The sequence below is a fragment of the Heptranchias perlo genome, chromosome 19, assembly GCF_035084215.1.
Source record: "Heptranchias perlo isolate sHepPer1 chromosome 19, sHepPer1.hap1, whole genome shotgun sequence".
NCBI classification, from domain to species: Eukaryota; Metazoa; Chordata; class Chondrichthyes; order Hexanchiformes; family Hexanchidae; genus Heptranchias; species Heptranchias perlo.
The window spans coordinates 10156881-10183702 of NC_090343.1; the positions used below are offsets into that span (position 1 = coordinate 10156881).

The 26822-nt window shown below is 40.6% G+C and overlaps 1 protein-coding gene across 4 annotated transcripts in view; it reads right to left on the reverse strand.

The window, feature by feature from the left end:
• The window catches only part of ncoa6 (nuclear receptor coactivator 6), a 53242-nt gene that overhangs the window by 21658 nt on the left and 4762 nt on the right, over positions 1-26822 (reverse strand). For 3 of the 4 annotated variants that reach the window (XM_068000291.1, XM_068000289.1, XM_068000290.1), the window contains exons 2-9: positions 18408-18682; positions 16515-16670; positions 13940-14053; positions 12664-12807; positions 10300-11061; positions 7009-7158; positions 5558-6680; positions 380-510 (exon numbers count right to left, since the gene is read on the reverse strand). In XM_068000291.1, coding sequence (XP_067856392.1) covers positions 380-510; positions 5558-6680; positions 7009-7158; positions 10300-11061; positions 12664-12807; positions 13940-14053; positions 16515-16670; positions 18408-18636 — 2809 coding nt within the window. In that variant the 5' untranslated portion in view covers positions 18637-18682. Of the gene's footprint in view, positions 1-379; positions 511-5181; positions 5242-5557; positions 6681-7008; positions 7159-10299; positions 11062-12663; positions 12808-13939; positions 14054-16514; positions 16671-18407; positions 18683-26822 lie in introns of all 4 variants that reach the window. The other variant, XM_068000292.1, reaches the window with a different exon arrangement.

A 26822-nucleotide genomic window follows, 5' to 3' on the forward strand; every position in this document is an offset into this window, starting at 1 on the left:
ATTCCATTTCGACTGAAAATCTATGGATAAAGCCTGGGCTGAAAACATTATTCTGTAAATTAAGAAATTCCTGAACTTAGTTGTTACTGAACAGTTTTAGGGCATCACTTGAGGTGACACATCATCTTTGAACAGCAATTCCAAAAATTAAAAGTGGCCTCTATTTACATAAAACCAATGCATGCTGCGTAAATAAAAGCAATCTGAAGAGTGCCACTCAAAACATTAAAACCTTTTCCTCCAGCTGCTGACAGACTTGCTATGCATTTTCAGGGCTTAATTTCAGATTTACAGAAATAATTTTCTTTTTAAATCTTTATTTTAAATAAATATACTTTTTTAAAAAAAAACCTATGCCTCTCTGACAAAATGTATTTACCTGCAGATCGATTTGCAAATTCGGGTAATTTGTTGGCTGCTGGATCCATTCCTATTCCCTGTTCTCCTGTGATCTGCTGCTGCTGATCTACATCATCCAGACCAGGCTGCATCGGACGAGCATCTGAAATCCTAAAACAAGTGACAACGCTTTACTACACCATACACATTATTTCATACATTACTCCAGAAAGCTATAAGCTGCAGAGAGTTAAACAGTACAATACTACAAGTCTGAGGGAAAAGTAATGTGAAATAAACATGCCTTGGTCTGCATCATTTCTCGGAGAACTCCAAATCACAGATATGAAATAAATTCAGCAACTTACCAATATGATTTGCCACAGACCACAAGGTACAATTGATCCAGCCATGCTCTTTTTTTTAGGGTAGTGCAAATGTGGGACGAGGCAGAGAGAGAATGAAAATTATAGAACAAGTAAATCCTATTATCCAGGGGGAAAAAAAAGTTGTCTGAGGCTTAAAATAGTGCACGGGAGGTGGAGAACGAACAAAAAAAAGTGTGCAAAGGGAATGGAAAATAAGTCACCACCTTCAACAAAGAAACAGATTACAGATTGTAGAAATGAACGAGTGATTTGAAACCCAAGGAAGGGGACAGATTTTTGTGAGACCTGAAACACAAGTAATTTTCTATTTTACTTCATCTGTTTTGTTCAATTCTCATATGTTTTTCCAAACACGTTTTTACTCTGCTTAAAAAGATACTTGTTTAGTCCATGATATTGCTGATGGACCGTGGCTGATCTTGCACTGAAAGTGTGGACATTAAATATCAGACAGGGGTGTATTTTTTTTCAAATTAGTAAAATATGATCATTTCAGTTTTATCAGTGCCTCATGACTATACACAGTAAGCACCAATACAGAAACAAATGTGAAACACACAAAGAGATCATGATCCTGAAACAATGATACTGTAATGAAGCAATTATATTGTATATGTGTCAATTGAGAAAACGAGCAGAGGCTGACAGCCCACAAGTATGGGCCGACATGCAAAAACAAGTAATTACTCTGCCAACAAAGAAGCCAAAAAATAGGATTTGAACACGCAATCTAGGCACCAATTTTCCTGGTGGCCAAAATTCTTTCAACCTACACCACTAATAACTGATGACCTGGTTATTCATCTCTTTACTGTGGGAACTTGTGGCAAAATGACTGGAACATCTGCCGACATTGCAGTCACTGTATTTCATTGCTTGCATAAGTACTTTGGGGTGTTCCTGAAAGACACGGTAAGTCTCTATCTAAATGAGTCTTTTTCTTTATTCAGTATGTTGGAATACCATGTTAACTTGGGCGTTTTAATGAAGGGACAAACATAAGAAACGATAGTTTTAGAAACAAACAGCATACACAAAACAGAAAAGATGCCATTTTTTTTAAAAAAAGGATGGAAGAGTGGCAATGAAATGATAATTGAACACATTTGGAGATCGCATACTCACAAATGTAAAGAAATGAAATTACTTGTGTAAAACATACATTTTGCAGAACTGTGCTGTCACTAGCAGACAAATATGAAGATTAATTGTTTTATGTTACGAATTCCCATGCTACCTGCAACTTTAAGAAAAGCTCCTCTTAAGCAAATTCCATCAGAGTTTTCACATCTTGTATGCTTGCGTTAATACGAGAAATCAAAGACTGAGATTGATAGATTTTTGGACCCTAAGAGAATCAAGGGATGTGGGGATCGGGCGGGAAAGTGGAGTTCAGGTCAAAGATCAGCCATGATCTTATTGAATGGTGGAGCAGGCTCAACGGGCCGTATGGCCCATTCCTGCTCCTATTTCTTATGTTCTTAATTCTAACGTGACTTTTTAAAATGTGCCTTTTGCTGCATGTTAATCTCATACACAGCTCATGTTATACAAAAGTACTTGTATCAAATTGAAAAGAATCCCTAAATATACTAATGAATCCTCATCCTAATGAGTCTTTAGTCAACCTTTTGGGAGTATGGACATCGTAGAACTTAACAAGTCATTTCATCACTGTGTAATGTGCTAAAAAAAACTGAGAGAGGACTAGGATCAGTTATTCAAATATGTTGTGACTCCTATTTTCCAAAGTCTAATGCTTCCTTTGAAATATTGAATTATTCACTAGTTTGGTGCCCTGATATTTGAATGAATTTTCATATTCAATGGTTAATATTAGATTCCTCAATCACCTCAGCAAACCCAGCTGAAGTACAGGCTACTCAGCTGCCATTCACCAAGGCTGCTTCACAGAAGCACGAGCCACAACTCCTTCTGTTCTGCAAAGTGCGGGAAACACGTAACACGTTTGCATGTTGAAAGCTGAGCTACGGAGTGTAGATGTGGAGATGCCGGTGATGGACTGGGGTTGACAATTGTAAACAATTTTACAACACCAAGTTATAGTCCAGCAATTTTATTTTAAATTCACAAGCTTTCGGAGGCTACCTCCTTCTTCGTTCACCTGAGGAAGGAGGTAGCCTCCGAAAGCTTGTGAATTTAAAATAAAATTGCTGGACTACGGAGTGTAGGAAGTTAGAACGGAGATGGCTGCACCAACTTTGAAGCCTATACACTGACAAACGGCCTAAACAGTGACCGCCCATATAGCGTGGGTATGCACTATATTCTTTCAATGCAGAAAAAGATCAATTAGGATGAAGAATGATAAAAGGGATCCGAAGTATATAGATTACAGAAGACTGAAATATGGAAAATAGTTGAAAACATCAGAAAGACACAACTAACTAGCCTGAAGATAGCAGCGTTATTACGAGCATTCATTAAAGTGTAATGTTGAGCAAGTGTGAGAAATGAACCACTTGAACCCAAAAAACCAACCGGCAATGCAATTCTAGATTTTCTCCTTGCAAACTTAGTCTAGAGAGAACATCTTAAGCTGTAAAAAAAAATACCACCACTGACAGTTGCAGGTCTGTCATTAGTGGTGGGTGTAACTTGAGGTGGTAAATTAAAAGTATCACACAAGTCTATTGTACATTAAAGCATGATGGCCCGTGATTTTTCCCACAGAACATTGGTATCAATAAGCTAAACAAGCTTTTGAGCAGGAAGCAGAGAGCAGAAGTCAGTCATTTCTCCTAAATGATAAAGGGAAAACTGAAGAACAATTATTGTCATTCCATTCACATAGTCAGCTCAACAGGTATATCAACAACCTCACTTAACAACCATCTTGAGACATAAAGAGAGAAGATTTAAAGAAACAAAAAAAAATTAGGTGTCAGACTTGGCTCAGTGATAGCAGTCTCGCCTGAGTCACAAGGTTTGGATTCAGACCCACTCTGGAGACTCGAGCCAACAATCTAGGCTGACAGTTCAGTGCTAAGGGAGTGCTGCACTGTTGGAGATACCATCTTTCAGATGAGATTTTAACTGAGGGCCCCATCTGGCCCCTCAGGTGGATATAAAAAAAAATCCTATGGTACTTTTCGAAGAAGAGCAGAATTCTCCCTGTGTCCTGGTCAACATTCATCCCTCAATCAACAAAACAGATTATCTGATCATTTATCTCATTGTTGTTTGTGGAACCTTGCTGTGCACAAATTGGCTGCCACATTTCTCCACATTACAACAGTGACTACACTTCAAAAGTACTTAATTGGCTGTGAAGCTCTTTTGGGACATCCTGATGTTTAAAAAGCTATATAAATGCAAGTTTATTCTTCAAACTGGGAAACCTACAAAAATTTGGCACTTTTCTTGTAATGGGTTTAATTATTCCTGTCAAAATTTTGCAAATGAATAATCCCAGACAAGGCAAGTAAAGCGAAAGTGTATGAACGAAAGAAAGAAAAAGCAAGTGTGTGAAAGAAAGAGAAAGCAAGTGCATGAAAGTGTGAGAAAGAAAAAAAGAAATCTATTTAAATAGTGCCTTTCAGGACTTCAGGACATCCCAAAGCACTTTACAGCCAATAAAGTACTTTTGAAGTGTAGTCACTGTTTTAATGTAAATGGCGGATTGAGTGGCACCATCTGTTCTCTTAGGAATTGGTTCTATTGCTTCTGACGAATCTACTCCTGCGTGTTATCCCTCTGTGGCAGCTGCTGGGGTACAAAGTGAAAAGCATGGGCTAAATGTCAGTCCAGCCCACAACAAAACGTTGCCCATAATTTGAAATTAATCTGCACTTTAATAACATCTCCTCACAGTAGGGTCATCAGGATCGCTGGCTTGAAAATGGAAATATCGCACTGATGTAGCAAGGGATTCTCTTCTGAGGTTGCAGCTGAAGAACATTATTGACAGTTTTATTCAGTCTAACGCTGGGTGCTAATGGTGGATGAGACAATTGAGCTCAACTTCAGCCCTACTATGACATCAAGTATTTTAATTTGCATTTCCGTGTTCTCATCAGAACCAAATGGTTACGTTCCAGCCCGTCTGCTAGGGTAGAGAGAGGGGGGAGAGAGGGGGAAGAGAGGAACGGGTCAAATCATAATCCAGTTTGCTTAAAAAGAGAAAGTGTACTTTCCCAAATGAGTCAGCTGGTTAAGCCAGTGAATACGTGAACCACACAAATCTGGAAGGTCCCAGGTTTGAGCCCTTATCTGTGCTGCGTTAGCTGACCTCAATCAAGTGGAAAGAAGGAAGCAACAAAATGCTGCAATTAACCTCTGTACCCAGTTCAGCTGGGAGAAAATAGGGCAGAGTTACTGTTCCAGGTGGCTATCCTGCAACCCTTGTTGAAATGCACACGGACATTGGGTAAGGATAGGATTGGGCTTGGTTGCAATGCCCCCCACTGTAGAATAGCTTGTCGATACTCACTGTCTTGGCTCACGCATGAGGAATGGCCAGAAGACTCTTGGCACCTGTGGAGCTACATCCCTGCAAGGGGTCAATGTTTTCGGAGGGTGGGGAAGGCAGGGCAGAAAATTGACAGGAAAAGGAAAATAAAGAAAACCATTATAAAAAAAAACATGATAAATTTAGACCAAACTCAACACTAACACAACCAACAATGCAACAAGGGGGTGTATTTCAAACACTTCACCAGTAAAGGGTGTCCCTTGGATTCCAAGCAACTTGCAATATCACCAGCCAACACATCTATCACAGACACTCAAAGCTTCCAAAAGACTGTCAAGGGTGCTCCAGGGAAGAACACAATTTGTTTTTTGTTTTTTTTTTAAAAAAAACTTACACATGCTGCATTTGCTCTTCTGGCTGCTGAGCTCCACTGTTCTTTTTCTTCTGCGATCGCGATGGTTTTTTCTTCTTGGGTTTGTTGGCATTCTGGGTGTTTTGCTTGTTGGTCATAGCAAACTGTGCAGATGTGATATCACTCTGCAACAGGTTGACAAGCAGTGGACTGGTCAAAGTGACGTCTTTATTGTTCGGAAAACCAGAGGCAGTGGCCAATGACATCTGACTCCCACTTGCCGTGGTGCTGTAAGGAGCACTGAAGGACATACCATGCCCGGGAAAATGGGGGCCAGCAGAGTTACCTGCCTGCATTGTCTGCATATGAGAAGCAACTGCACTTTGCTGCATTTGAAGATCAGGCAGCATTTGCGTTAGATTGACATCATTGGCTGATGCTGTATGGTCACCATGCTGCTGAGCTAAATGTGGTACTGAAGGTCTAAGCACTTGTCCCTGTATTCCAATCCCTTGAGAAGAATTCCCATTCAGAGGATTCTGCTGGATCATCTGTGTGGAAAATTGAACCATATTACCTTGCGAGTTTGTGGCAGGTCCCCTCATCATCTGACCTGGCCCAACTATTACATTTTGCTGGTTCTGATTATTGAACCCTTGTTTGTTTCCCTGCACCTGACTGACAACAATCTGCTCAGAAAGCCCCATCATCTGGCTTTGCTGTAATATGACTTGACCCTGAGGCCCTATTAATTGCCCATGAGTAGTCATTATTTGCTGACCCTGTTGTGAATGCAACTGCTTGGGTGGAGTCATCCTCTGTCCAGATGGAACGATATTATGGCTTTGGGATGCCGCCATCATCATTTGGCTTTGGATGAGCTGGGGACGAGAAATAATCATCTGATTTGACGGATGTAGACCTTGAGATTGAACGTTCATCATCTGGCCCTGTGAGGGTGCGATCTGTTGATGCATCCCAATAAACTGCGACTGAGGGCCCTGCTGCTGCCCTTGCAAGTTACCCATATTCACTTGAGAAGTACTGATGGATTGCTGATTATTCATGTTTCCATGAAGTCCAAGGAGGTTTGCTTGCATCACATTAGGTGGCCCATGAGTCTGTACATTCATCTGATTTTGGGAAGCAGCATTATTTGGACCACCTAGAAATAAAAAGCCAAACACTGAACTTATTTCCAAACTAAACTTGCATTTATTCATTTAATGAGAAAACCCTCCCCATTCAGAACATATGCAAAAATCAACTTCTGTTCATAACAGCAGCATGAATAAGTTACCAAGTAGCTCAACCCTGCAGCTGCGCAGGTGAAACCGGCATTTCAACAGTGTGATGGATCATAAATGTGACCCCACATCCACTATCTTTTTTTTTATTATATGTAGTGTGATTTGGTTATTTATCTCCCTCCCTGAACCATGCTCAAACACAAATTTAACTTTAGGGTGCAATTTTTTTTTGGAAAAACCAACCTGTGTGTTGTACATTCTGGTTGGGCTGCACCTGTAGAATACCACTGTTCATCGAGGTGGCAGATGCGACAGCTTGGCTTATCTGTGCTGGAGTGAAGTTCTGATTAGGCTGACCTGGAGGAAAGGTTGGTGGCAGTCGCTTTGGTATGCCTAAGAGAAAGAGTGATGATCGTGAGTTTTCATTTTGGTATAATTGCTAATTCAGTTCCAAATCTGAAAACAGCCCCTGAAGTAAAGAAAAAACAAACTTGCATTTATATAGCGTATTTCATGACCTCAGGATGTCCCAAAGCGCTTTCAAGCCAATGAAGTATTTTTGAAATGTAGTCAATGTTGTAATGTTGGAAACGTGGCAGATAGTTTGCGCACAGGAAGATCCCACGAACAGCAATTAAATAATTTACCATATTGTCTATTTTATTAACGTTGGTTGAGGGATAAATATTGGCAGGGACACAGGGGATAACTCCCTTGCGCTTCTTCAAATAGTGCCATGGGATCTTTTATGCCTGGGGGGGGGGCAGACAGATCCTCGATTTACCATCTCATCCGAAAGATGGCACCTCCGACAGTGCAGCACACTCTCAGTACTGCACTGAAGTATCAGCCTGGACTATGTGCTCAAGTCGCTGGAGTGGGACTTGAACCCACAACCTTCTGCCTCAGAGGCGAGCGTGCTACCAACTGAGCTACGGCTGACATTAAAGTACTGTAACTTAATAGGGACAGGCAGTACAGTGTTCATTAGAAATCACTTTCCTTTTACCTTTTGCTACCAGTATTTCAATTCAGCACATACAGGTAGGATGAACATTATTTCCTCTGAATGTCTTTCAAGATGCAGGCTCATGGGGTTGGGGGTAACATATTAGCATGGACAAAGGATTGGTTAAAGGACAGAAAACAGAGAGTAGGGATAAACGGGTCAGTTTCAGGTTGGCAGGCTGTAACTAGTGGGGTACTGCGAGGATCAGTGCTTGGGCCTTAGCTATTTACAATCTATGTTAATGACTTCGATGAAGGGACTGAATGCAGTGTATCCAAGTTTGCTGACGATACAAAGCTAGGTGGGAAAGTAGGCTGTGAGGAGGACACAAAGTCTGCAAAGGGATATAGAAAGGTCAAGTGAGTGGGCAAGAAAGTGGCAGATGGAGTATAATGTGGGGAAATGTGAGGTTATTCACTTTGGTAGGAATATTTTTTAAATGATGAGAAACTATTAAATGTTGGTGTCCAGAGAGATTTGGGTGTCCTGGTATAAGAAACACAAAAAGTTAGCATTGTAGGTACAGCAAGCAATTAGGAAGGCAAATGGAATGTCGTACTCCAACTCCCTTGCAGTAAAGGCCACGAGTAAGGAAGTCTTACTACAATTGTACAGGGCTTTGGTGAGATCTCATCTGGAGTACTGTGTACAGTTTTGGTCTCCTTATCTAAGGAAGGATATACTTGCTTTAAAAGCAGTATTATGAAGCTTCACTAGATTAATTCCTGGGATGAGAGGGTTGTCCTATGAGGAGAGGTTGAGTAGAATGGGCCTATACTCTCTGGAGTTTAGATGAATGAGAGGTGATCGCACTGAAACATAAGATTCTGAGGGCGCTTGACAGGGTAAATGCTGAGAGGTTGTTTCCCCTGGCTGGAGAGTCTACAACTAGAGGGCACAGTTGCAGGATAAGGGGTCGGCCATTTAAGACTGAGATGAGGGGGCATTTCTTCACTCAGAGGGTTGTGAATCTTTGGAATTCTCTACCCCAGAGGGCTGTGGATGCAGAGTCATTGAGTATATTCAAGGCCGATATAGATAAATTTTTGGTCTCTAGGGGAATCAAGGGATATGAAGATCAGGCAGGAAAACGGAGTTGAGGTTGAAGATCAGCCATGATCTGACTGAATGGTGGAGCAGGCTCGAGGGGCCGTATGGCCTACTCCTATTTCTTATGTTTTTCTGAATGGCACACAGAATTTAGTGGATGTATTAATCAAATACAGTAGAATGTTAAACGCCTGAACTTTTAAATAAAACTCTGAAAATGAGCACCAAGAAATTAGAGCCTGTACTGCATGAATTGTTTACAATGTTAACTCAAAACCTCCAATGCTGAAAATTTAACGCTAGATGCCTTGCCCGTCACCACCAAATTAAAAAGGTTTATTCATATACCAATGGTTGTGATGCCCATTTCAGCATATTTTGTGCTCGAAAAAGGGAATCTTAAATGAATGAGATTACCTAACTGGTCTAATCAGATCTTGGTATTAAAACTTTGGTAAAGATACAATAGAATGGTAATCATTCACACGAGTCGGTCTAGTCTCCAGCAGAAGGGCATCAATGCAGCACTCTCACTCAAAGGGCCTATAACGGTAGAACACACACTGCAGCACTAAATTTATACAATACCAGGGCATTTCTGACGTAGGGTGGAAAAGTACGTATGATATTACTAAATATCATCTGACCTGTTCAATTTGCCACACTTCCCAAGTGTGATCATTGGGAGAGTGGGCAGTGTAATTGCTCACATGGTTATAAAAGTCTTAAGTAAAACAAGGCCAGAAACTTCATGGTAGGCGAATTTGGGCATTCCCAATCCAGTTCCTTGTGGGCAAAGAATCACTGTAGAAGAGTGTCAATAATTTAACACTATACTTGGCTGACTCACTCAGCAACTCCAAGAATGGCTAATGCGGAAAGTGAAAATCCTAGAGGTTGTAGTTGAAGTGGGGGGGAGGGGGGGCGGGAGAAAGAGAGGCTGAGGAGAGTCTTTTGAGGCTGGGGTTAAGACACACTACTACAACAGAGTAGCTATACCCAAACTAGGAGGCAAAAATGAAAAAACTTTTCGATTCTGAGCACAGACATTCCTTACCTTGATGAACACAAAATAGGTCACACAAGATTAATCATGGTCACTTAATAGCAGGATAGGGAAGAGAGAAATAACAAATATATTAAAATCTCACCAGCAGCAACGCTTAGTTTTGTACAAAGAAAACAAAAAGAGTGGTCATCAGGACAGACAATCTTTTTTAAAAAAAATGATGGGGAAGGAAGTTAAGAAAGCCAAATTAAAGATACTCTTATTTTATCAGCCAAAAGAGCATAGTGGAAAAAGATGCAGATTCACCTGCTTTATAGCAATTGGGGGCTTAATGCACAAGACAATTTACACTTCTTCCTCAGCTTTTCATCTAGCGTAAGGATTTGACTTGATCCCAATAAAAATAAAAGAGCCGTATTATATTTCCTTACTGACAATCTTAATTTTTTAATGTTAGGATACTTACTTCCTATAGCAGAATGGGAACTCTGTGCCACCTGATTGGCTTGCATCATAAACCCAGCAGGCAAGCTTCCTTGCTGAACTATCGGACCTCGACTTGGAGAACTCTGGCACACTGCTGGCTGAAATGTCTGAGGCAGGGAGCTGCTCTGAGATGTTCTGGGTCCTATATGCTGCTGTGGCTGGTTCACCGTTGGAGAGGATGAAGGGGAGCTTTGCTGGAAAGAGGAAGGAGACGAGGCTGGAGACTTGTTGGTTAGGTGAGGCTGTTGCAAGGGTGTAGGAACTCGGGAAGGTCCTCCCTGATGGCTCTTGGGGGGTGGTGATGCAAACTGTGGTGAGTTGCAAGGCTGTGAGAAGGCTTGGTGGCCTTGCGACGTTTGTTGACTTCCAAACGGGTATGGAGGGGGAGGATGAGCAGGGGTCTGCACAGTTGCTAGGGACGGCCTGGCCTGAAGTTGCTGAGGCTGCATTTGTCCAGGCATAGAAGCCTTCTTCCAGATCTGATTTGCCAAAGTTCCTATGGTCCCCTGGGTGGAGGGTGGTTGGATTGCTGCTACTGAGACTTGATTCCATGTGCCAGCTATGGAAATTTGAGCAGGATTAAATGGAGGACGCCCCCCCTGCAGTTGGTGTTGCTGCAGATTGGCTGGGGCTATCTGCCGGTTGGTTGACATTGTTTGCACAATGTGAGGCTGCGGAGGCAACGATCCAGAGGGGTGGCCTGATGCTTGAATGTTTAGAGTTGACAGAACAGAATCCATACCTGGATAAAACAAAAAATACAACACTTAATTTCAAGTAGAAAATTCCAATATTGTAAAATGAAAGGTATTCCATTTGTCACTATCACAGGCAATAACGCTTTCTGTCAGGATGAGGTCACCATCTGTAGTGTTTTGCAGTTTACTTGTATTGCCATACTGGAATTTTTAAATTTACAACATTGCTGTAATGATTAGATTCAGCCTTTAAGGGTTTATGTCCCAAGGAAATGCAGCATTTTGGACTCAATATTAACCAGCAGACAAGAAACTAGGCTAGTGGCCGTGGCAATCGGAAGTGTTTAGCTACCCAAAAAAGGGATGTGCCAGCCAAATTTATTCATGTATATCTGAAACAATGAAAAACCTCAGGAGTCCGTCAGTTCCAATCTGGACTAACCGCAAAGATGGTTCCTCGTTCAATCTTGATAGAACGTCATCCTAGTTTAATTGAACAATTAAAAATTACATTTTCCCTCGTGGTCGATTCAATTTAAAGTCCTTGGTTGTTGACAGCTTGGTGGGCCAAACTCCCAAACACAAGGGAAGTTTCAAAGGACTCTCTCTTTTTCTCTGACACCAGGTGGGTGTGAAACACAATACTAGGAAGCCATTCTGGAAGTTGATTAATATCATCCTGTATTTGGCTGCATTCTTCCTTTGTATGACCCACTACTCCCCTTAATCTGGTGCCATTGTAGCTTTCAGGTACTGAAGCTTTCAGGCTTGAACAATTCCTAATCACCATCCAAGAGCAGAAAGGTGTTAATTTGCATTGAATGTCACTACGGTCTTTCCATATCATAGGTTTTTGTTGGGCAAGAGTTATTAAGGATTACGGAACCAAGGCGGGTAGATGGAGTTATGGTACAGATCAGCCATGATCTAATTGAATGGTGGAACAGGCTTGAGGGACTGAGTCGCCTACTCCTACATCATTCCCTATTTGAGGCAGCAAACTGTCACCCCACACCCCTCTTTCTGGAAAGGGACTCTCCTTCACACAACCACAAAATGAGATCTCACCAGATAGGGCATGTAAATAGGAACCTGCATCCTGTCATGGCATGACACAGTATGCTCGTGTGAATAGTTTCAATAATCAGGTGCTAACCGGTAAGTGTAGTGCTGATTTAAGTAATCCACTTTTTTGACTTCATTTCTTGGTCCCCTTGCAACACAAATTGTACATTACACAATGACAACTGTGCCAAGAGTACTCTGCCCAAAATGGTATACCTGGAAAGTGTATAAAGCTGAGAGTTTGTAGAACAGTTGAAGGCACAATGATTAACTTCCATATCTGTATAAACAAAGACCTTAGTGACTAGCAATTCATTTGAGAAATGTTCTAAAACTCAAGGCTGTTTCGTGCACCCTATTCAGGCAAAATAATTTATACATTTTCATAAGTTAAAGACAAATGATGTACTATGGTACCTTGTTTACCAATGTAGAAGTTAAAACGTGTACACAAAAAAACCCTACAGGTTTGAATAAGCCTTGAAGAGTCGAGAACTGCACATTATACTGAAAACTCTTTCCTCTGCAAGTGCTGTCTCCTGTAACAAACAAGTTGTTAATGCATTAAATCCCCTCCTTACCCGGCTGCGAGGTGGGTCGAGAAGAGGGATGAGGTGCTCGGTTTTGCAGTAGCTCTGAACTTGCTCCACTACCAACCAAGGAAGCTGCCATATTGCTACTTGAAGGGAGCATGGAAGCTGATGGATTGTTAACTCTAATCAAACCTATTTCCAAAAACAGAACATGGATTATAATCCTGTTGAATCATTTGTCGTATCATAATTATCTTATTAGTATTTGCATTTGGCACCAACTTCTTCCACAATAGTTTCCTGATCCATATTTCATTTTGTAACAACACACCAATGTGCATTACTTTGCAGTTCTCAATACCGGCAATCATGTGTCCAGCTTTAAAGCCTTTTTGAGCCATTGAATTTTATTTCTTTCCTCAGCATGTCTCATTTTCCTTCATACCGTGTGATCTTTAAACGTAGACACTCACAGTATTCTCATATCAAGATATATAAATACCGTCAAGAGTCGTCCCTGGATTGACCTTCGAAGCACTCTGATCTAGACTGACCAGTTAAAAACCACCGATTACTGCCCTTTCTCCCTGGTCATTTAGCATACTCCTTTACCCAATTGACAACGTCCGGCTTTGACTATGGTCCTCATTTCAGCCACAAATCTCGAGACACCGTATAATGCTTTGAGTCTAGATACAACAACCAAAGTTTACTTCGGTTCAAAGTCCCGTAATTCAAATGATCTAATAATTCAATTTTTTTTAAGCACTTAATGTCCACTTTCCTATGTTATTTATGGGCCTTCACGTGCAGGAATGAAGTAAAGTGACATTCAGAGAAAGTAGTGAAAGCAAAACTCTGGAATCATTTAAAAAGCATTTAGATGCTCAATGGGGAGGACTTGCTGAATGGATAAATGAAGATGGGTCAAATAGCCTCTCATCCATAATTATCTTGTGATCTTTTCTCTCATACTGTCACTCTTTTGGTACGATAATTATCATAAATAGGCCTTGCCCCCCAAAATTAATTTCTCCATTTATTTCCCAAAACAACTTCACTGCCTCGACTAAGCCTGTTCAGTACATTCTTCAATGACTGTAAAATATGCAACTGGCAGTGGCATTAAAATGGCTGTCTGAGGTTCTTGGCAGAGGTAAAGTAAAAGAGAAATAAAAAAGATTGTAGTTACATACTGAACCATACCTCACTTTATAAAAGGAATGCAGCACTCCTAAAGGGATCAATTTGGCATTGCTTTCAAAAGGCATTAACACGATCATCTTGCTCCAAAAAGTACTTATCAGTAGAATATTTTAAGTACCTTGACCTCCTTGCAAAGAAAATCCTGGTTCCATTCTGATCTGATTCACTGGCCCGTTTACTCTGACCTCTTGGCCTCTATGTTGTACTAAAGCCAAGTTAATGACTCCTTCACCTGAAAACAATAAATCTCAGTTTAAACAAAGACACAAGACCCTTTAACAACATTTGTTTCAACTTGTGTGTGACAATTTTGGGCCTTGGCCCTTCTCTTTGACTTCCCAATATTAAAAATGATTTTAAAATGATGCAACTTGAAAGAAGCCCCACCCCGCCTCTTCAAGTTTTACAACTCCAAAAACCAATCCTTGAACACAAGGTGGGCCAGAGACATCCTCCCAAACCTCAACAACACCGTGTACCTACTGAATTTTTTTTGATACATTGTCACCCCTTCTGAAGTCATTAATTCCTCTTGTGGAACAGTTCCAGTCTCATGGGCACCAGGCACCCTCCAGTACTTTGCCCAAGTGGTCCAAGCCCAGACAGCAAGCCCCAGTAGTATCTCAGCCAAGCCAATCTTCATCCCACATCCCGCATCCACACTCCAACACTGTCACTAAGTGATCAGGTGTGGGAGCTTTGATTTTCCCTTTCCTAATCCAATAGTACAGAGATCAATTGTAGTACTCCTAATGCCACCCTGGCTGGGACAAGTTAACCGCACAGACTGAAAATCAAATCTGGGACATTCTAGTCTGTACAGCTGAGCCACATGCTACCTTTATCAACCGAAGCACCAGGGAAGCTCAATTTAATTTTCTCTTTAAATGAAAGAACTAGATGATTGTTAGGATGCTATTATTTCACTTCTGGATCCTGGGAACAAATTTAATCAAGCTCCGAGGAGCCTTTGGAAATAAGTTTCAGCAGTCTCATCCCAGGTCGTAGAGGGTACAAGTAGGAAATTACCTCGGGTGACTCACCATTCATTTTCATTCCTACCTCTGGAACTGCTTGACCTCAGTTTTACCCATTAATCCAACCAAGATTGGGGAATCAGGATGAAAATCACTGCTTGGCACAGCACATTGGCATACCAACCTATTTTTGTAGTGGACTACCCACACACTACTTCTTCAAAACTGCATCTTGGGTAGATGAGCTTTGATCACTTGCTTGTTGAAGGTTACAAACACTTTTTGCCTTTGGATAAATTGTGTGAAAGGACTGTCACTAGGGAATTTATATTCTCCACTCCCTTCCATTTTCATCCTGCCAGTTTCCTCATGGATCATTTCCTATTCAGGTACATCACAGGTCAGATACTGAGTGAAGCTCCAATGAGTTATCCATCCCTCAGAAGATCATCCCCCTATACTACTATTGCAATTTTTCTCACAACAGGCATTGTTATGACCTCTCTAAATAAGATTGCCAACTGGTACCCAAATATATGATGCAGTTTGTGAATTCATACTCACCAAGAACTAAGTTGAGGTTATTCAAATTAATTTTGTTTAATGCCCTTACAGCTAGCAGAAAGGGAGATTTTCAGTCTAGTCTGGATTTGAATTTAGGCCCCAGTGGTCAAAAACATACCGTCTGCCCCACCTGTAATCACTTTTTTAAAAAAAAAAAGTAGGTTTTTCTTTTCATTAAACATCTGTGAATTGAAATATAACCCCACATTTGATTTTAAAAACAATTTTACAAACGGGTACTTTGGCAGAATGGAAAGAGAGAAAAAGTAGTTCTCAGTCTCGTCTTTTGCTCCCCCCAACATTTTCTCTTGGATTGGGAGGGTACTGGAGGTAGTGATGCACAAGGACATCTTCCAAGATGGGATTCAACTCATGACTGATCAGCAGATCAGCAAAGCCCCCTCCCTACCTAAATCCACTGGGGAAATCAAACATGGAACACCATAGATAAGGTTTAACGATGAACAGAACTGTGATAGCATAAATCCCACCCACTTTTGCGATGAAAGAAATGTGCAGTATACTTCTAGAGGCAGGGTTTCGTCCATCACACATAGTTCTTTGATTATATACATAATAAAAGGTGAAATCCAGTGGCGTTGCTCACGTTTAAATCAGATGATACGGTGAAGCTACATTTAAACTAGCTTGTCTTTTTACAGATTAACTACTGTAAAGAGGCATATGCTTGAGTTTAATTTAATTTTGATTGCTGTTGATGAGGGAAGTGTACAGATTAGAAGGTGCTTGTAAATTTTTGGTTGCAAGTTAAAAGAAAGCAGCCTGAAGCAATTTACACTTAAGGCAGGAGCTTATGGTTCAGGCTCCAAGGCAAAATGAAACATTTTTGTTCTTTAAAAATACTTTTGGACTTTTGAAGTGCATTGCACACAACCCTTCATATAGATAACTAGTTGTCCATCTTACTTTGCATCATATTGATACCAAACATGTTTGATCATCAAACGCTATGGATAACACTTCAAAACTGCAAATTTTATTTTCAGATTTTGTGCAGTACATTAGTTGCTACATTTGAGGACTTCTCACCAATATTCATAGTATCCTGTTGAAAACTTGCACAACTAAACAAGCATATCCATCCATACAATACTGCATACATTAAAAAAGGTAGAAAAAAGGACAAAATACCTTCAATCTGAACAGAAAGAATGCCCAAGTCACGCAGTTGCTGGTTATTATTCTGAGCCATCAGTCGTAATCGCTCTGCAGCTTCACGGGGAATATTAAAAGTTACACGAACGCTGTTCCATGGTTCCACTTTCTCCAGCCTCAGTTTCTCCGAATCTGGTGAAGTTATCAAATATTTGAAAGCCAAAGATTTTTGGCACTTGCCCTCCAAAAGCATTGCTTGATTAAAAAATACACTCGCAAATCTCTTGTGGTTTAAGTCAATGGCACGCTACTTTAGAAGGACATGTGCATTATGCCAAATAATGCATATGTATTATGCTTCCACTAAGATGGATACTGTCCCCTTTTAAGGGCACAAAGTCTAACCATTGTTAATTAAAGAGGCTCAGGTCAGAGGTTAATTGTTTGGTACGGGGACTTAGCAGATTGAAAAATGGTAATCAGTTTCAGGCTGCTACTCAGAAGCACAGAGTTTTTCTTTAAACATACAAGGATAGCAAACCACAATATTATACTGGCCCAGTCTGTTAATGAGTATTTTTTAATCCCACCAACTTTCCTGTGCTTTTGAGCCTTCAGGAGGCTGCTCACTGCCACATTTTCCGCAGGAAAGTTTAGGTCAAATATTTCTACGCTGGTATTTTCATCATTCTCTGATTGAACAGTGGATGAAGCAACTCATACCAGGAAAGAAGAACAAGGTCAGTGTTTTCTGTTTTGTAAAAATCAAGATAATTCAGATAGGGCTCCACACCAGCCAATTTATTTTCAGAACATTAATGGGGGATGTGAAGGGGGAGAAAGAAGTTTTCCCACAGTAGTTGGGATAAAATCCTGTTTATACATTACATACACAATAGTTTTTTCTTAAAAAATCACAGATTATGAACATATAATACAATATAATAGTGTTACATTTTTTGAGAAGTGCTGTGAAAAAATGTAGTGGGAAAGACTACTGTATCTGCAGAACTTCAGATGTTATCATTGCTCACAAGAGATTACACCCCCCCCCCCACAACCAAACTTGGGCCATGTGCAACAGTTTCACCAAAAACAGAAGAGCTATTTTAATATTTTGTTACTTTATGCTTTATTTGTTTAGCCCTTCAGGTTATTTTAAGAGTTGATCAGTGTGGGAACATTAACTTCTCATGGTAACTCGATTGTTAGATCTTGCACAAGAATGCAGAATAAGTGTGCATTCACACTACAACTCAGCATCGGTGCCTCGCACAGATGCTCCAGTTATATTATAAATGCAGCCTTAATCCGGAGTCAAGGCCTGAAACAAAGCGAGCGAGACTCTCTGGAGGAAGTACTCTCACCCCGCTTCACTTCAGAGTTACATCAGACTTTGACACCCAATTTACACTCCATGCCTTTAGTGTTGGAGCGAAGCTAAAACAGCTTTGCACTATCGCCAAACTTGCAATGTGAATGCACCGTAACTATCCAGAAATACCTATATCTGAACATTAAGTCACTGCAGAGGTTGCCTTCTGCTCAGCCTATATATGATCGGACACTTCTTTTGTGAAAATATTTAAGGAAGTTATCAAGCACAAACTAAATGTTTTAGATTTTCTGTAAAAATCGTATGAGATGCATGTAAATTGCTAGCAGGAGTCTTTTTACACAATAAATAATATGGTGCAAAGCTGATCAAATCAAACTGTCATGACAAGATGAAATAGAGGTGATTGGAAGTAGTAAGTCATTTTTTCTATTCTAGCTCAACTTCACATCAAGGTGAAGAAAAACTGGACTTCAAAATGTTGGGATGCAAGAATATTTTTTTAAAATATTGCCCTGTGCAATTTAATCAAGTTCTGATTGTATGATTTGACTCAGTGCTGATAACACTAATCCTGTGAATGGAATTCTTACCCATCTCCAGAAGGCATGGCATGTTATTAATGATCATATCAAGCTTATTCACAAAATCAGCATCCTTCATGTTCCCCCTGAACGCTATCCAGACTGTGAAATCATCCTCCCGGACTTCCAGACTCAGCTGCTCCTCGCTTAGCCCCAACTCCAGGTCCATTTCCTCAACAGTTGTAGGCCATACGGAAACAAATATGTCTTCTAGATTAGGCAGGTCATCTGAATCCATTCTTTCAGCGTTTCAGATTGATGCAGGATTGTGAGCCACAAAGAGGCTGTGTGCAAAATGAAAACAAGTTATTTCACAATAAGCACATCAAGAAGTACAAGTTAATTTGATTTGTGAGGTTGCATGATTTTCAAATACAAGCTCTGAAGCTCTATAAAAAGCTTAACTGTTATGCCAGCAGCTCCAGGGTATTGCTGACTCCCTGGGTTAGCCTTTTAAAAACAATTTAGCTCTCACATTGTGATTCAGAAAAATCTATGTATTAACGCTACTTAGATATCAAGATCAAGTTAATTACTGTAATAGTGATAATTTTAAAAATCTAATTGAAACATTTTTTATAACAATATTTCATCTGCTCTACCTGTCTGCCCTATTTATTATATTCTCTCATTTCATATTTACTGCAGCATAATTCTCCTCAGATGTCTAAGTAACAGAGTCGTGTTAACCAACAAAATCCCAGGTGCAACCTTCAGTCTGTGTTGACTTAGTTTGGCAGTAGCGGAGGCTATAGATGATCTCAGTGCCCCTGAGTTAGCAATCTGGGGGGTGGGGGGGGGGGTGAAAGAAAAAAAAAAATCAGCCAAGGTTTACTGTCCCTGATCGTTAAATAGCGATCCCCGCTGTATGTGCATACTGGGCAAGAATATGACTGGGTTGGCTGTGATGTACCCAAAGATGAATAACCTGCTGACAATGTCGAGGCTCATACATGAACAGCCACTTGGACGAGGTGCTGGAAGGTGCCCAGCAGGAAGTTATTTATAATGATTTTGCTGAGTAACTGCTCAACTGTTCTAATTCCAGGTACAGGAGTTGATCATAGAAAACGCTGGAAATCTCAGCAAGTCAGGCAGCATCTGTGGGGAAAGAAACAGAGTTAACGTTTCAGGTCGATGACCTTTCATCAGAACTGGAAGAAGTTAAAGATTTAACAGTTTTTAAGCAAGTACAGCGCCAGGCAAAAAGTGGGGGGGGGGGGCGGGAGAGGGGAGGGGAGGAAAGAAGAAAAGGGAAGGTCTGTGATAGGGTGGAGGGCATGAATAATTAAATGACAAAAGGGATGATGGTGCAAGGCAAGGAGGGTGGGAATGGGACAAGTGAAGAAACAAAAGATGGGTCTAGAGGAGCTGTAAATGACAACAGCAGAACCATTGCCAGCCCCTGCTGTCCGAAAAAATGGGAGCAGTGGTTATGATCTGAAGTTACTGAAATCAATGTTGAGTCCGGAAGGTTGTAAAGTTCCTAATCGAAAGATAAGGTGCCACTCTGAGCTCGGCCTCCTACACTGTTCCAAAGAAGCTCAATGGAAGTTCAAGGAGCAGCACCTCATCTTTCGATTTATAGCTACTTTAGATCTACCTTTTGTTTCTTTACTTGTCCCATTACCACCCTCCTTCCCTTGCACCATCATCCCTTTCGTCATTTAATTATTCCTGCTCTCCACCCTATCACAGACCTTCCCTTTTGTTCTTTCCTCCCCTCCCCTTCCTCCCCATCCCCTTGCCTGGCTCTGTACTTGCTTAAAAACTGTTAAATCTTTAACTTCTTCCAGTTCTGACGCAAGGTCATCGACCTGAAATGTTATCTGTTTCTTTTTCCACAGATGCTGCCTGACTTGCTGAGTATTTCCAGCATTTTCTGTTTTTATTTCATATTTCCAGCTTCCATGGTATTTTGCTTTTGACAGGAGTTGATCAACGCTTTATTGTGGAAGATGGCTGCGAGGTCTTTTGCTAGAAACGTGTTGAAGATTATGTGTAGAAGCACGCAAGTCCTCAAATATATAAAACACACATATATTTTTATTAAAGTCAGTATACTGACCTGGTCCCTCATTTGACAGTTGAATTCCTACCAAACACTGTTGTGAGAGCACCATCACTACAAGGACCACTGCGGTTCAAGAAGTTAACCCACCACCATCTTCTCAAGTCAACTACAGATGGACAATAAATGCAGCTTTGCCAGCATTAGTCACACCCCAAGAACAATCTTTTAAAAAGTGAACCACTCAGAAGGTGAAATTCCCCTAAACAAAGAAAAAATTCCCATTTTTAATCCAGAATTAACAAGCTAATAGCAAAGTTGCAGAATGTGTGGGTTTGAAACTAAGAATCTCATTTTGTTAGCAGGCATTATGAAAAGTGCTTTCCAGTTCTCATTAAAAAAATAAATTTCACTCCCTTACTTTTCATTTCATCACCCAAGACGAACCATTCCATAAAGCTCAATATTCAAAAAGGTACAACTTTCTGCTTGAACTGTAAACATTGTTTGAAGAATTAATCTGAATGATTAATTTAACCCGACAACAATCCACTGCACAGGACTCTTGAATTCACACTGCACATGATTTTCCCTTTTTGATTAATGTATCAGAGTACTGAATTATCAAAATAAATTGGCAGGGGCTTCTGGAGATGGTTCTTCTCCCAGCTTCACTTTCATGCCCCACACACTGGCAGTTGAGTAAAAGGCTCAATTACACATCTGCTATTATCCATTATCTCCTGTAAAGCAAACTAGAATGGGCTAATTCAATGCTACGGTACTGTCAATGACAACCCAATTCATTTGGAATTTTTATTTTTTTATTTTTTATTCGTTCACGGGATGTGGGCGTCGCTGGCAAGGCCGGCATTTATTGCCCATCCCTAATTGCCCTCGAGAAGGTGGTGGTGAGCCGCCTTCTTGAACCGCTGCAGTCCGTGTGGTGACGGTTCTCCCACAGTGCTGTTAGGAAGGGAGTTCCAGGATTTTGACCCAGCGACAATGAAGGAACGGCGATATATTTCCAAGTCGGGATGGTGTGTGACTTGGAGGGGAACGTGCAGGTGGTGTTGTTCCCATGCGCCTGCTGCCCTTGTCCTTCTAGGTGGTAGAGGTCGCGGGTTTGGGAGGTGCTGTCGAAGAAGCCTTGGCGAGTTGCTGCAGTGCATCCTGTGGATGGTGCACACTGTAACCACAGTGCGCCGGTGGTGAAGGGAGTGAATGTTTAGGGTGGTGGATGGGGTGCCAATCAAGCGGGCTGCTTTATCTTGGATGGTGTCGAGCTTCTTGAGTGTTGTTGGAGCTGCACTCATCCAGGCAAGTGGAGAGTATTCCATCACACTCCTGACTTGTGCCTTGTAGATGGTGGAAAGGCTTTGGGGAGTCAGGAGGTGAGTCACTCGCCGCAGAATACCCAGCCTCTGACCTGCTCTCGTAGCCACAGTATTTATATGGCTGGTCCAGTTAAGTTTCTGGTCAATGGTGACCCCCAGGATGTTGATGGTGGGGGATTCGGCGATGGTAATGCCGTTGAATGTCAAGGGTAGGTGGTTAGACTCTCTCTTGTTGGAGATGGTCATTGCCTGGCACTTATCTGGCGCGAATGTTACTTGCCACTTATGAGCCCAAGCCTGGATGTTGTCCAGGTCTTGCTGCATGCAGGCTCGGACTGCTTCATTATCTGAGGGGTTGCGAATGGAACTGAACACTGTGCAGTCATCAGCGAACATCCCCATTTCTGACCTTATGATGGAGGGAAGGTCATTGATGAAGCAGCTGAAGATGGTTGGGCCTAGATTAATACTATCCATTCTCTGATCAAAACAAAAAGGGTGATTTTTTTTAAAATCAATGGTTTTCCTACCATGTTTTTAAAGCCTTTGGGAGTTGACACTGAATGTTGAGGTGCCACTGCAGCAACTCTTATAGCTATGGTATAGTAATATAAAGAGATACCTGACTCAAATGCGAGCAACTCAGTTTGAGGCTGCAATTTCCCATGCAGCACATTCTCAATCTCAGCCAGGCCACTCATAGACCATAGGAACAGGAGTAGACCAATCAGCCCCTCAAGCCTGTTCCGCCATTCAAATAGATCATGTCTGATCTGTACCTCATTTCCATTTACCCGCCTTTGTTCCATATCCCTTGATACCCTTACCTAATAAAAAAATCTATCAATCGCAGTCTTGAAAAAGTCAATTGACAATCCACAGCCTTTTGGGGAAGAATGTTTTAGATTTCCACTACTCAGTGAACAAATGCTTCCCCATTTCACTCCTAAATGTCCTAGCTCTAATTTTAAGATTATGTCCTCTTGTTCGGGATTATCCCACCAGAGGAACTAGTTTCTCTGTATCTACCCTATTGAATCCCTTAATTATTTTAAACACCTCGATTAAATCACCCTTCAACCTTCTAAACTCAAGGGAATACAAGCCAAGCTTATGCAACCTGTCCTCATAACTTAACCCTTTAAGCCCCATCATTCTGGTGAATCTGTCCTGTACCCCTCCACAACCAATATATCTTTCGTGAGGTTCAGTGTCCAAACCTGAACGCGGTACTCCCAATGGGGTCGGAGCAAAGCATCACTTCCTCACTTTTGAATTTCAAACTCGAGATAAAGGCCTGCATTCCATCAGCCTTTTTGATTACTTTTTGTACCTGTGCAATATCTTTCAGTGATTTGTGTACATAGACACCTAAATTTCTTTGCTCTTCCACAGCTCCTAGTCTCTCAACAATGAGAAAATATTCTGATATGACCTCACACTTCCCCACATTGAACTCAATTTGCCACAGTTTTGCCCAATCGCTTAGTTTATGTCCCTTTGTAACTTCCTTCTCCCATTCACACAATTTACTCTGCCTCCTAACAGTATCATCTGCAAACTTGGATATACAACTCTCTATTCCTTTATCCAAGTTGTTAATATACGTGGTAAAAAGGAATACCACTTGTCACATCTCACCAATAAGAGAACCTTCCCTTTATTGCTACTTGCTGTCTCCTACCTCCCAATCAAATACCGACCCATGTCAAAAAGTTACTTTCAATTCCGAATAATTTGTTTTGTGGAACCTTGTCAAATGCCCTCTGAAAGTCCATATAGCCAGCATTCATACTCCCCTATCCACCACGCTAGTGACCTCAAAAAATTAAACTAGATTAGTTGGACCTATCCTTCACAAATACATGCCAACTCTGATCAGCTGATATTTGTCCAAGTGCTCCCTCACTCTGTCTCTGATGATAGATTCCAGTAACTTTTACAAAATTGAAATTAAACTGACAGGTCTGTAGTTATCTGGTTCCTCCCTCTCTCCTTTCTTTAATAATGGACTGACTTTTGCAATTTTCCAATCCAAAGGCACAATTCCTGAATCAAGCGCGCTTTGGAAAATTATGACTAACGTATCTGCAATTTCCTTGGGTCCTGAAGATTTGTCTATCTTGTGTCCCATTATTTTCGCCATTACCATTTTTAAAAACATTAAATCCACTAAGTTCTTCCCCATGACTTATCTTTAGTTTCCCTTATACTGCTGGTATTTTGTCCTCTTCCTCCACTGTTAAAACGGATACAAAGCACTCATTTAACGAGACTGCCATATCCTTATTATCCATTATAGTCTCGCCTGCATCCGCCTTTAATGGGCTCACATTTCCCCTTACCATTCTCTCTCTCTCTAATATATTTGTAAAAGCTTTTGCTGTTAGCTTTGATAACCCTTGCAAGTTTTTTCACATTTTGTTTTTGCTTCTCATTACTTTTTGTATCCCTTTGTTGCTTTTTATAGCTCTCCTAGTCTGCTGGATTTCTACTTTTCCTGGCATTTGTGCAAGCCTTTTCTTTTAGCTTGATACTGACACTTAACTCATTGGTTGACCATGGTTGCTTAACTACACAAGTGGAGCCTTTGCATTTAAGAGTTAGGTACTGGTTTTGTATTGTACCAAATATTTCTTTGAATACTTCCCACTGCTTGTATGTAGGTTTAATCATTAACAGTTCAGCCCAGTTTATGGGAGTTAGTTCATTTCTCACCCCTTTGAAATTTAAAACCTTGGTTTGTGACACTCTCTTCTCCCTCTCAAATCTAACATCAAATTCAATCATATGATCACTATTTGCAAGATGCTCCCTTACCATCAGATCGTTAACTAATTCTGGTTTGTTGCTCATCGTTAAATCCAGAATGGAAAAGTTTCCTGGTCGGTTCTAAAACATATTGTTCTAGAAAACTGTCCTGAGTACATTCTAGAAGTTAATTGCCTTTACTACTTGAGCTGTTCTGCTTCTCCCAGTCTACGTGAAAATTAAAAATCTCCTATTCAAGGGAGATGGCATGCAGAGGCCCTCGCAGTACAGTCCCTAAAATGGAGATGGCGGGAAAGGTAAGCCACCCCTAAGCTGATCTTGCACATTTCCCAGAAAGCAGCTGACCGCTTATAAGCAGCAAAGGCCCGAGAGCAGATCGTTTACTTGCTCTTGGCCAGTGGATGGTAAACCACAAGAAAAAAAAATCAAGAGGAAACTATTTTATAACCAAGATATATAATTATTGTGCACAGCGTTCAATGCAGTTTTTAAAGCTGATCATGCCAATAAATAAAAGATCAATGAAATGAATCTCATCAGCTTGATAAAATTATTTATTCTACAATCACATCTTCCCCTTCCCCCCACCCCAGCAAAAAAAAGATATGCCCCAGTTATTGCAGGAAGCAGATTTCTTTCATTAATGGAATTAGCAAGTAAAATCCAAGGATGTCTGAGGAACAATGATTTAAACATGTACACATGAACACAAACGGTAAGCTGAGCAAATGGGGTGTGCCCAGGAAAAATTACACTAGAAAGGGATGTGGTTTTTAGAAATGTAAAAATAAAATCGAAGGGAAGCGAGATTTAATGCAAATACACATTTTCTAAAATCCAATTCAACAGTAGTATTGGGAAAGAGTCAGGGTACAGGTCACCTGACCATTCTTGTAGTCAGCAAATCATAGGAACATAGAAACAGGAGTAGGCCATTCAGCCCCTCGTGCCTGCTCCGCCATTTGATAAGATCATGGTTGATCTGTGATCTAACTCCATATCCCTTAATACCTTTGGTGCATCACCTTCAATTCTGATCTAGATAAGTCAAGCTTGGTATGATTCTCAGTTAGGCCATCACAAGATAATTTTGTGATTGGTATCAGGATTTTTTTTACATTTCCAGGAATGAGAAGGGAAACAACATACGACCAGAACTCCCATTAAGAAAATGTCCACGCAAACTTGACTTTGTATTGGGATGGCATATTGAAATTTTCTCATTTTTTTCTTACTTTTCCTTTGTCTCTTTTTCCTCTCTCTCTCAATCCAATCTTTCTTTCTCTCTCTTTATTTCTCTTTCTGTACTTGATTTGACTCTAATTCACCCTATTTCCTTCTCTGTCAATCCTCTGTTTCTTTCTCAATTCTTAAATCTCATTGGTGGAAGAGATAGATTGTTGGTCCCGTCGTTCACCAAGGTCCCAGATACCCCATTGCCTTTGCCAGCAGTTATCAGTTCGCACTTCCAGCAACTTGCAGGGCAAAAAAATTTCTAGCTGAAGGGTGAGGGAAAAAGTCTAACAGGGCATACTGCGAGATATCCCACACCAGCAAAATCTGGGACTATATCTTGCATCAGCCCATTGCAAAGGGAAAGGGGAAGAGGAAGGGGAACTTGCACCAAAAAAAATTGAAACTTCACAAAATATACTATTTTAAAAAATACACAGAAGCAATTTCCAGACTGCAACCTCATCTAGGGGTTCAAACAGTATTATAAAAGACTGCAAGTATAGATTATCTGAATTACACACCCCATTAGATTACTACCCTGTAATCATTCCCAAGTATCAATTAAATATAAGCTTTCAAAATCTATGGATTTTGAGTGCTGCCTTAAAATATTATTCCTTAAAACTTATTTCTTAGTAGTCCACTACAGATTAAATTTCTTTAACCTTCCAGTTAGTCCTTCAGTAACATCGTTAATCATGCACTATAAAAAATTCTGAAGGGCAATGCAACGATCACCATAAAAATACCTACAGATTCAGAGGAGAATAAATCATGACAGCAAATTATGTCATCTGAACCATGACACCATGAGATTACAAAAAAATACATGCAGGTTCCTATCATTCCACATTTAACATATTTAATTGTGCAATTAAATATTTTATTACTAGGGTCACTTACTTACAGTAACTGAATAAGTCCATTTTATTTTTATTACATGGGATTCCAAGATTTTTACCAGTGTTTTGGGATCATATTCTGTTATTCTGTCTTTTAGGGCCACTGGTTTATAGTGACTAAATAAATCAAATTCTATTTTTCCTAGATGGGTTTTGAAGCTGGTGT